Raw genomic sequence first — 12527 nt, forward strand, 5'->3', positions numbered from 1 at the left:
TTTGAAACAATCAATTTGCTTTTTATTCTCTGGTTCTGCTTTCTTCATCCCTTTCCATTCTGTAAATCCTTATTTTAGAGAATGAAGCAATGCCCAACTCTAGAGTGCAAAAATAAAGCCAATTAACAATTACAAATTATTTTAATTATGGTTTTTGACTGCAAAGCCTGGGTCCTTTTTCCCTCTCAGAATTGTGGAACCAATAGCAAGATCTACTACTGACTGAGCAGTGGAGACTTCTACCAGCCAACATTTTAAGGCATTTGAGCCTTTATTCTAGGTGGCAGGGGCAAGAAGGAAAGAAACTGGACTTTTTAAAAACCCAGTATTCCTCACTATTCAAATGGAGTGCACTCCTTAAATCAGATGGTTAAAGTCTGGGTGACAAGAGACACATCATTCACCGACAAAAACCTCCATCTATGTTACGCACACCATTAGCAAATAGAGACCTGGGCTGGCAAGAACAGGTTATCTGCTCTATATTTCATATCTAGACAATTATAACACACCCTGACCTGGTTTCCACCCATCTAAAAAAGCCTGCATTTCCATCTTCCTTAAAAGCTGCTTATCATATCCCCCCTGTTCATAATTCTTCAATGACTCAATGATTCCCGCTACCCAAATACATAAATCCAAACTCTTTTTAAAAAATATTTTGTTGGGCTGGGATATAGCTCAGTTGGTAGAGTGCTTGCCTTGCATCCACAAGGCCAAGGGTTCAATTCCCAGCACCACCAAAATAAATAAACAAATAAACAAAATATTTTGTTTTTAATTGTAAATGAACAACTCCTTTATTTTACCTTTATTTATTCATTTTTATGTAGTGCTAAGGATGGAACCCAGTGCTCTACCATTGAACTTCAACCCTGGCCCCTGAATCCAAACTCTTTATCCTGGTGTTTTAGTCTTTTATAATCTAGCATAGTGGGGGAAACACTAGGCCTAAATAGGGACTACAAGTACCATGAAACAGTCCATATTTTGTCCTGGAACTGAGAGGGATTTAGGATAAGGAGAAATATGGAATCTTAAGGGGAATACCTCAACCCACTGAAATGTCGTCAAGCTACTGAGATGCAGAAATCATAGTTGTAAACTTTGGCCAGTGCCCTAGTACAATGAGACACACACAAGCACAGGAAAACTGGGGCAAAATTGCATAGCTCCACAATGGATCCACCTCCAGTCCAGCACCTGATATAAATATTGGACCCCAACCCATGGCAAGGATTCTTGCTCTTGAGACAGCCCGCATTCTCCCATTGAAGATGTGTCTACCTCTGTCTATGCGTTTGTGTGGCTCATGCTGATCCATCACCTATGTCAAGAACCTCACAAGTCCTGAGAATTCCTCAGACAGGAGACATCTCTTCTCCCGTGACAGAATTACGGGCCAACTCATTGAATCAAACAGCTGGAAAAACTATTAATCTTAAATGAGCATATCACCACCTATCCAGTCTGACCTAAGGTTGCTTTGAGGTCTAAATAAGAACAAATGTGAAAACCCACTAAAAACTATCAATCACTCTACAAATGCCAGTTTCACTCTTCTGTACCCACACCAAAATCAATAGCTGTTAACACTAGGCATACAAAGAGAAGCCACCAGGCTTGGGTACACAAGCCAGCCACACCTTCAAAGTGAACTGCACTCAAAGTGAACTGATCTGAAAGGCCAGGTCACAAAGCAAATGAGACCAGCTATCCTGACCACTTTCATCCTTTGCAAACCAATACATTTTAAGAAGAGTGTTTGGCACAAAGAGGCATTCAGTATGTATTTGCTGAGAACTAAATTCCTAAAACACAATTATGAAAAAGGATGAAAGGTGTGCAAAGGGGGACTCAGCCCAGATGTCAATGACAAATACTTCCAACTACCAGTACCACATGGTGAAACAGGAAAGGCAAAGGAGAAAGAATACTTGGTGTGTAGTGAGAAAATCAGATCCTAATGGTAAAAATATTCCTAAGAAAAGAAATTAATTAAAAAAAATATTCCTAGGGCTGGGGTTGTGGCTCAGCGGTAGAGCGCTCACCTAGCACATGTGAGGCCCTGGGTTCGATCCTCAGCACCATATAAAAATAAATAAAATAAAGGCATTGAGTCCAACTAATATAAATAAAATAAAGGCACTGAGTCCAACTACAACTATATATATATATATATATATATATATATATATATATATATATATATATATATATAAAGAAATTCCTAAGAAATGTCGACTTTATCCTAAGGAGTGTCCTAAGCAGGCAACATTCTCCCCTCCTCCCAGTAATTGTCTGATTCTTTGAGAAATGAATTGTCCCTTGGCTCTCAGGCTGGCTGTTTCAGATAAAGCTAATCTCGCCCCCCAGTTCACATTCCTCCTCATCTATTGTTCAAGAGAAGATGACTATCTCAGACTTAAATTCATCAGCAGATTCCAGTCCTATATCCCTGACCCCAATGTTTGCTTCAGGGATGGACAGAAAAACTTAAGCTTATCAAATCAGAAAGAATTTCAGGGTTTAAAGCCTAACCATCTAAAAGGACAGCCTGGAAGGGGAGGGGGTGGGTGGGAGGGGGTAAGATGTGCCATCACTAATAGGTTAATGTTTAAAGAGGAAGGCCAGTCATTGTAAGACAGTAGCCAAGCGAGAGCTAAGGAGAGCCTAAGGAGGAAAAAACCAGGAAAATGGTTACAAGAATGAAAACAGAACAGAATAAGGAGATAATCAAAGTGGACTGAGATTTAGAGAAGTTCACCCTCAGTATCTGCAGGGGATTAGTAAGGTTCAGGGCACCCCTTGGATGTCAGAATCCTGGGACACTCGAGTGGCACGGTATTTGCATAGAATCTAGTACATCTTCCTTACACTGTAGCTTGGCTAGTTTACTTATAAGAGCTAATACAATATAAATGTGATATAAATTGTTGTTATACTAGTTGTATTGTTTAGGAAATAACTTAGATAGAAGAAATAAACAGGGAAAAGAGAAGCAAAGTGCAGCTGGGGTTATGAATCTAAAAGGCCCATTGTTATCCGGAGCTGGGGCCTCTGGAGACACTGAGGTGCTGTGGAGATCTGCCCTCCAAGATTTCAGACATGGAGTTCAGAATAAGAAGAATAAGCTTATTGGGGCTGGGGCTGTGGTTCGGTGGTAGAGTGCTTGCCTAGCACATGCAAGGCCCTGGGTTTGATCCTAAGCACCATATAAAAATAAATAAAATAATGGTATTGTGCCTAACTACAACTAAATAAATAAATAAGATTATTGAAGGGATAGAAAAAGGGGAAGGGGACACTCTGGAAAGTAATCTCTAGTCGTAGTTTTCCTCCAGAAAGTCACTCCCTAGCTTCTGAGAAAGCTACAAATCTTAGAATTGCTGAAAATTCACTCATGTATGAAAATTGCCTTCTTTTAATTAAAGCCTTTGTGCAGTGTTCACTACTTTCAGATTAAACAAAGATGATATATTTTAAGAAATCTATCATAAGATGGGCCTGGTGGCACATGCCTGTAATCCCAGCAGCTCCAAGGGCTAAGGCAGGAGGTTGGCCAGTTTAAAGCCAGCCTCAGCAGCTTGGTGAGACCCATCTCAAAATAAGACATAAAAAGGGCTAGGGATGCAGCTCCGTGGTGAAGCGCCCTGGGTCCAATCCCTGGTACTTGTAGACAGAAGACAAGATGCCAACCTGAAGATCCTGGGGAGGACCATCCTCCATAAACTCCTGTGATCCATGATTGAAGAACCGCATTGACCAAGCTGGTGTCATTCCCATGACTTCTCCCATGCCTCACCCCCACAATTCCCTTTAAAACAAGTGCTTCCCTAGACACATCACCCCCACCCAACCCCACCCTGAAGAATGTAGGCCTTCCCCTTTCACATTCTAATAAAGATCTTCCTCTTTGTTAAAATCTGAAGCTTCCTTAAATTCTTTTCTACTCTGGTTAGGGGCTTAGAAGGTTCCAGTAGAGGAATCCTCAGCCACCAGAGATACTGCCTTGAACTCCCTATAGTGACATTATGAGAAAGAAAAAAGACCTATACATATTCAATACAGATAAAATCCGACATTAGTTGAATGTGCTGGTTGAATGTACGGATGCAGAGCTCTCAGATACACAGGGCTAAGTTTTGTTGGTGACAGAAGAGAGGAACCCCAGACAGCAACCAATCCGCCACAGGTATTTCTTTTAAAATCATGATGCCTCTGGAAACCAGGGCCAGTTGCTCTTCACTCTGTGAAAATAGACAAGCATCTTACTTGTCTATTCAAAGATGTCTGTAGTTGGGCTGGGGCTGTAGCTCAGTGGCAAAGCGCTTGCCTAGCACGTGTGAGGCACTGGGTTGGATCCTCAGCACCACATAAAAATTAATAAAATAAAGACATTCTGTCCATCTATGGCTACAAAAAAAAAAAAAAAAGAAAGATGTCTGTAGTTATTAAGTTATATAATCAACTTTTTCATCTTAGGTAAATTGCCTTTTATTTTTGTTTTGATAAGTTTTGATTTATTATGTATATAAAAATGGATATAGATATACTGTGGAACCATCACTACAACCAAGATAAGGAAAATAATTAAACTGCCTTTTAAATTAAAAAAAAAAAAAAAAAAAACTATTAAGTTCCTATTGCCCATCACACCCAAAATTAATCTGAGATGGATCACAAATATAAAAGCTAAAGTTTTTTTTTTTTGAAGAAAGCTTCCAGAATAAAACATAAGAGTATCTTTAAAGGAAAAATACTAATCATGGAAAGAAAACGACTGACAACCTGAATTTAAGGCAAAATTTAAAACTTCTATTTCATTAAATATACCATTATGAAATATACCATTATGAAAATGAATAAAGAAGCCACATATTGGGCTGTGGTTGTGTGGTAGTGCACTTGCCCTGGCATGTGAGGCACTGAGTTCGATTCTAAACACCATGTAAAATAAATAAAGGTCTGTCAACAACTTAAATTTTTTTTTAAAAGCCACATATTGGGGAAAATATTCACAAAATAAATATTTAACAGAGGACTGGTATCCAAAATTAATAAAGAGTTCCTACAAATCAATATGAAAATGAGACAAAGACCAATTAAAAATGAGCAATATATTTCCCAAGGGGAGATATTTGGTCAATGAGTAAAGACTCGTGAGCAGGATGTAGAAAGGTGTGGTGTTCTTCAGTAGCTCTGCTCCCTAGCCAGAGGGCAATCTTAACAATATATTCACAGAAACTTAGTTTTGGATAATCAAATTATATTAAATATGAGAGAAACTCACTGGGTGGGGGCGGGGGAGAGCCGGGGCTGGGATTGTGGCTCAGTGGTAGAGTGCTTGCCAAGCACGTTCGAGGCCCTGGGTTGAATCCTCAGCACCACATAAAGATAAATAAATAAAATAAAGATATTGTGTCCAACAACAACTAAAAAATAAATTTTAAAAAAGTCAAAAATTGTTTTGTGAAATGCAAAAGACTTTCAATAGATTTCCTGTTCTTAATCCAAGCTTCTTACCCATTTACCTAAAGCAGCATTCTTATACACATCTGCTGGAAAGCTTTCTAATTATCTTTCAAAAGGCCATATATTTTCAAATGCTAAGTAAATGCACACACACCAACAACTACTTCCCACAAAGAGCATGCTCAAACAGACAAAGCATGCTGAGTACTCTCCTTTTATCACACCAATACTGTCTGGTTGGATTATAGCCAACAACAGGGCTCAAGCAGATTTATCTTTCCTGTAGATCATGTAGTACATTTGCCTAATGCAGTGCCCTAGATTTTACAAATTACATTCACTGATGCACTTGCAAGTCTGCAGATTTGAACATTTTCAAGGAGGACACTAGACACTTATATAAAATAGTCTCCCTGATCATCAATAAAATAACTGTTTTGAAGCCACTTACCATCCTTTCAGTATGATTTTAAATGTCTGTAAATAACTCCTTGGTTTTTAGAAAAGTGGGGGTTAAGCCAATACACTGAAGCTTAATCTGCATTCACACGGCTCCGTAAGAACCCACACAGACCAAAGATCAGTTTGAAAGCTTTTAAAGCTAAAAATTTCTGCTGCATGGCTATGCTAGCCACTGAACTAAAGGAAAGCTGAAACTATGAACAGCACAGTGAGCATCATGGGGTGGGGGGGGCTCTGAAAAATAACACGACAATTCGACATAATGTCCCCATTATATAAAAAGTGACCAAGTATTACCTATGAGCCAACAAATACTGACTCATGCTGTAGTAGATAATAATGCATTCTCATTGAAAAGTTCCACATTGCCATTTGACTCCCTTTTCCCCCAGTATTGGGAACAGAACCCAGGGGCGTTCCACACTAAGCTACATCCACAGCTCTTAAAATTTTTTATTTTGAAGGTATCACTAAGTTACTGAGGCTTGCCTTGAACTGGCGATCCTCCTGCCTCTGATTCCTGAGTTGCTGGGATTACAGGCGTGCGTTACCGTGCTTGGATCTTAACTATCATTTTTAAGGCATTTCCTCGTGCTGCAGCGCTATTCACTGCAAAGCAGCTCGGGTCTAACTCTCTATCATGATGTCACAAAATTCAAAATGCAGAGGAATCCGACTCAGTTGGTGCAGTCTAGGGTTGCCAACAATCACCCAACGGTGGCTCAGGACAGACTCCATCAGGTTTCCTCACGGTCCCTAGAATCCACCGCTCCCGTTGGAAATAAGACCCTAAAAGTGCCTATCTAAAAACAAGAACAAAACAAACAAAAAGCCAATTCTGCCTGCTGTGCCTGTTGAGAAAAGGTAAAGGGATCACCTGTCCAGGGGCAGGAAAGAGGTAAGTGGGTGTGTAAAATGGCTTCCCCGGCAGACTGAAACACACTAAATTAAAAGCAAATGCTTTCCTAAAGTAAGGGCTTTAAAACAAACAGTGTCGGGTTCCCATTCACAAGGCAAACAAGAACTCCCAACCGTTTCAACTGGATCCGGACCTGCAAAAGAGCGAACGTCCTGCACACCCGAGGCGATGCGCGCAGGGAGTTTGAGCTGCCGAATTTGCACGCGACCCTACAGGCACCTGAACTGCCCCAGGGACCCAGGACCCCCACCCCCCACTCCACTGCCGTCTTAACAAAAAACCAAACCCTGAGGGGGTTAGGACGAAAGAAAGAAGGAAGCACAAGCCATGCAGATCCATGCAGATCAGATCAGAGTTCTGCGTCCCCGAGCGCACTTTCACCCGCACGGTGAGACACACTGGAGCCCCGCGCGCGGAAGCCCGCCTCACCGCACCACCTCCCCCAGCCCGGGCGCAGCCATCGCCGCCGCCCCCACGACCCCTAACCGCGGGCCCGCGACCCCGGCCTCTCGGCCTCCCCCCGCCACAGGTTGGCCGAGCCCGGGGAACTGCAGCCAGGCTGGCCGGAGAATTAAGTTTCTAATAATATAACTTTAGGCGGATGAGCGCCGGCGTCACCCAACCCCGAGGCGGACCAACTTGGGGGCGTGCAAAGCGAGGCGAGGGCGCGGGCCGGGGTCCCGAGGCCCTGGTGCTGCCTCCCCGACGCCCGCGCCCGGCCCTGGCAGGTGCGTCCTGTCGCGTGGCCGCGCTCACCAGGTACCAGACGCCGAGAAGGATGGTGCCTGTGCGGACATGGCAGCACAGGCAGCAGCTGTTGGAGTAGAACCGCGTCCAGGGCGCGACCATCTTCATCGCTCGGGCGGCGGGTGCAGTGACGCGAGAGCACCACCAAGTTTGGGAAAGCGTGGGCCGCGTTGCTCTCGGCCCTCCGCGTCGCTGCTGCCGGCTCCTCCGCCGCTCACGCTCCAGACCAGCTAACCCACTCGCCTGGCGCCGAGCTGCCCCGAAAGCTCCGAGAAGCTGCCGCGGCGGGACCCTGCACTCGAAGACTGCGGCTCCGACAGGAGGATAGAGGGAGGGGCGGGGCGGTCCTGCGTCACGTGACCGCGCCTGGGCTCGTGACGTCACCGCGGGTTCTTGCCAGCTGTGGGCGCTGAGATCCCGGAGTAAATAAATACATCATTGCTGCACCCTAGGCCCGTTCCAGAGTCTGCCTACAGTGGAGTTCCGGGCGTTGTGTCTTTCCTCTGGCTGTGGGTGTAACTTTTGTTAGGAATTCTAGATTCTAATGTGTTTGTTGCGTTCTCCTCCCTCTTCAACTTCTGTCCTGCAGATAATCCATAGGTGCAATGCTATCACTGTGGTTATCTTATAAACTAGAGGAAGGAAAACTGCATGGTGTGATTCCAGTCAACTGCAGTACTTTGAACCACTACTGAAACCCGCTGAGAGCAATTTGTCTCCACTTCCCAGCTCCAATTACCAGGGTAGTAATCTTTTCCCAGAAAATAGAATGTGTGTCAAGGGCATCCTCGCTGTGCTTGGGTAGCATTTTTAATCATGACTGCAGCTCTAAAGAAACAATCATCAAGCCAATTACTGCCTGGAGGTCTCTGCAAGACACAACAGAGTGTTAAGAGAATTGATAGGACTACAATTCGTGCTTTATTTTCTCTCAGCTGATTTTTTGTTTGTTGTTTTTGTATCTTGAAGGCCCTCATCCAAGGTTACCCTCTGTGAAAGTCAAGAATCTCAGATCTCTGATAGGTTTTCAGCACGTGCAAAAGTTTAATTTCAGACTTGGAGCAAGGGGGGGGCGGAGTTCAGTTTAAATTTCTTAAGGGTAGATTATGTAGGAAGAAATATGATGTCAGATAAGGCTGTTAAGTGCTATACTGGTTGTTGCGGAGCAGGCTGAACAAATGTTAGCTGCAGGGTGGGCTGAACACTCTGACACCCTCACCTGTCTGGTTCCTTATCTTCTTTGCCGCAAGTCTGAACACTCGACCCCCCCACCCGTCGGGTGCCAGGGAAACCGACGTCTGACCCCTGCCCCGTCTGCCTGAAAGCAGAAGATGACACCCTTAGCAACTACTGTATGAGCCAAACATTGTGTGCCGGGCTGTAAAAACTCTCCTGCCGGGCCCCGCCCCCCCCCCCCCGTCTCTCTTCTCTCCCCTCTCTCTCTCTCTCTCTCTCTCTCTCCCTCCTCTCTCTTTCCTCTGTCTCACTTTCCCTCTCACTTTTTCTTCTCTTTCCTCTCTCATGCTCTCTCTTTGCTCTCTCCCTTTCTCTCTTTTCCCCTCTCTCTCTCTCTCTGTCTCTCTCTCTTTCTCCTATTTATCAGACACTGCCACAATAAAGAACTGTTGGTCGTTTTCCTTTCACTGGTGAATTTTACAAAGTTGTAAAGCTGCCACATTCTTATTGTATTGCTAAACCTGGACCCTAAAGGAATCAAGAGCCATCCCCCACTCCATCCCCCACCTCAGGCCTCTGAGCAGAAATAATAAGTAACATTGTGAACATGAAAACTTAGCATTTGGGGCTGGGGATGTGGCTCAAGTGGTAGCGCGCTCGCCTGGCGTGCGTGCGGCCCGGGTTCGATCCTCAGCACCACATACAAACAAAGATGTTGTGTCCGCCTAAAACATAAATAAATAAATAAATATTAAAAAAAAAAAAAAAACTTAGCATTTGTTTCACTTTCTCCCTACAGAGTTTTTTTTTTTTTTTCATTAGAAATAATTTTCTTTCTAGAATCTTATAACGGTTAATATTTAATTATGAGCTGGGATGTAGCTCCATGGTAGAGAACTTGCTTGGCATATCCAAAGCCCTGGGTTCAATCTCCAACAATGCAAAAAAAAAAAAGAAAAACGATTTAATGAAGCATACTGTAGGCACAAATGATGGAGGCGGGAGGCGGGAAGCAGACCTTGGAACACCAAGCTCTTCTTTATTCAGCTGGGGAGTCAATCAGTCAAACACCTGATGTGGTTCATTTTCACGGTAGAAAAATGGCGCTGGGCTAAAGCAAAGGTCTGAGTTTTATAGACTTAATTTAGGGAAAGATAGGAGGGTAGTTCCAGGGGTTCATTGTATTGGGGTCAGCCGATCCATTGGGGAGGAGTCAGGCGCCAGTCAGGTGAGAGTTTCTTTTGTGTTCTCCCGAGTTTTCCCTTCCTGCCTTCCCACTTCCCACAGCTTTTAAATGACAAAAGCTTCCATTTTACCCCCCACAAGGCGGGTGATAGAACAACTGCAGATAGCCATGCACACAACTTTTAACCAGATACAGGTCAAGCATTAGTGCTTATTAGTGCTTTGAGAAGGAATGGAAATATAGAATCAGAATGGGGAATGCTGAGGTTAGGTTGTGGCTCAGTGGTAGAGCACTTACCTAGGTTCGATCTCAACACCATGTAAAAATAAATAAATAAAGGTATTGTGTCCCAGACGCAGTGGCACAAGCAGTTCCAGAGGCTGAAGTAGGAGGATGGAGAGAGTTCAAAGCCAGCCTCAGCAAAAGTAAGGTGCTAAGCAACTCAGATCCTGTCTTGAAATAAAATAGAAAACAGGACTGGGGATGTGGCTCAGTGGTCGAGTGCCCCTGAGTTCAATCCCTGGTACCAAAAAAAAAAAAAAAGAAAAGAAAAGAAATTGAGAGAATTCAATTGAAGGAGGCTGGAAGTAGGCAGAGGCCCTACTTAGACATACCTGGGTTACTCCCTTTCAAAAACTGACATGCTAAAAAAAAAAAAAAAAAAAAAAAAACTGACATGCTTAACTAGAATACTAATTGCAATAATGCAGTTATTTGGAAAAGCCACTTTTCTTTCATCCCTCTGAGCCTGAACTTTGGACCACACTTGCTCTTTTCCTGCCAGAGCCAAGAACAGCAGCTTCTGTCAACTAGTTGGGTTGTTTTGCAACTCACTCATGTGTTCTCTCCCATTCTTCAGTGTTGCCACAGAGCCTTCCCTACCTGGTTTTAAACACTTCTCACCTTTAGCACTTTAGAACTTGCAACTTCTTTGATACCCAGGGTCATTCTCTTATCTTCTTATACTCCAATTTTTCCCCTCTTATGTTATCCCTTTTCCCCTTCCTCCAAGTTGAGATACTCTTCAGTAAAATGGGGGAAACTTTTCTTTCCATCAGATAAATAGTTCCTCTCCTTTCTTTTTCAAATCTTGTTCTTATGACTAGTTGTATTTCAATTCATCTGTGAGAAATCCAACTGGCCCAGTTGTCATTTGTGTGTCCCACTCTGTGTAAGGTATAAAGACTTTGAGGCCACAAAGATTAGTTAACATTCTGTTCCTGCTGTCAAAGTTGATCATTTAGTCTAGTGGCACAAGTCACTATGTGCTAGCCAGAATGTGTGCCAAGCAACATTACAGGTAAAAACAAACTGCAGTGGGAAAGCACAAAGGGTTTAGCTACAGTGAAACTCATATTAGTTCACATTTTGGTTGGGCCTCCTGCAGGGTAAACAGGCCAGGGAAGGCAAAGAAAGGAAAGTCAAACTAACACCAGGAGTCAGGTAGGGCCAGTTAGGTCTTTGGTGTAGGGAGGGTTTCACTTAAACTACCTCCATCACCTGGGCAAGGATCTTCCCCAAAAGAGACGTAAGGAACTCTCCTAAGGAGGATTACCATCTGGTTTCCTGGAAAGGAAAAAGACAGGTCATGCTTCCAGTAGATGTGTTAGGGGTGTTGTTGAATGTCTTCTGCAGTATTGAAAGTACTGCTCTCCTCCTACATAAGTCAAAAGAAAACTTTGGAGGCCCCTCCTGCGTTCTCCAAATAAGTCAGGGATTTATTCATCCATCAACTCAGTGAGCAGGAACTTACTGAGTATTCCTTGGATCTGAGCATGACTGCTGCTTCAGAGAACAAAAGATAGTCCCTATATATACAAGGAGCTCACAATTTAATTAATGAGAAAGACAGACCACAAAAGAACATAATAGCAAGACAGGTGTGTTTCTATGTATTTGCACAGGTTGCTTCCCATATATCAGCTTTGGGAAGATCTGGAAGGGCTTCTCAGAGGGAGTGACATCTAAGTTCTGGCTTGTAGGATAAATTGGAGTTGGCCAGGGATAAAGAGAGACAAAGGATGTCCCCAGGCAGGATGGAAACAGGATATGCAAGGGCTGGCAGCTGGCAGGCTTGCAAGTTTAGTGACTGGGAATTTACATTTGAAGGGAAGAGGGGCGGAGTCTGGAGAGGGGAAGCTAAGGAAGTTCTAGGGATGTTATGTGGGTGGGGGAAGAAATCAGATGAAAAGCTTTTCATGCCATGCTACACTGAGTATATTTTCTGAGAAAAAAAAAAGGAAGGATTAAAGAACTATAGAAAGTTTCATAAATATTAAATGTCACCTGGTTAAGTTATATGCAAAAGAGATATGTAAAACCATCTACATAATTTGTGGGCTGCCATGTAAAATGAAAATGTAGGAGCTCTTGTTTAAAAAGTGTTAAGAACTTCAAGATGGCAACAGCAGAATATTAACCTAAGATGGGAGGTCCTCTGAAGGGTGGGACCTTGTGCTGCCGTTCAGCTCACACACCCATGAAGCTGGCCCTGCGGATAGGCCCCCATATCTCTGTTAGATATTAAAAACAAAACTAACCAAAAATATATTTTCTAAGAGC

The 12527-nt window shown here is 43.3% G+C and overlaps 1 protein-coding gene across 1 annotated transcript in view; it reads right to left on the reverse strand.

The window, feature by feature from the left end:
- Laptm4b (lysosomal protein transmembrane 4 beta) overlaps positions 1-7933 on the reverse strand; it is a 63575-nt gene extending 55642 nt beyond the window's left edge. Inside the window, exon 1 of the mRNA XM_027949246.2 lies at positions 7613-7933. Within this exon, the coding sequence (XP_027805047.1) occupies positions 7613-7711 (99 nt within the window). The 5' untranslated portion in view covers positions 7712-7933. The remainder of the gene's footprint in view (positions 1-7612) is intronic.
- Positions 7934-12527: the final 4594 nt, after the last annotated feature.

This window comes from Marmota flaviventris, chromosome 15, assembly GCF_047511675.1.
Source record: "Marmota flaviventris isolate mMarFla1 chromosome 15, mMarFla1.hap1, whole genome shotgun sequence".
Classification (NCBI taxonomy): Eukaryota; Metazoa; Chordata; class Mammalia; order Rodentia; family Sciuridae; genus Marmota; species Marmota flaviventris.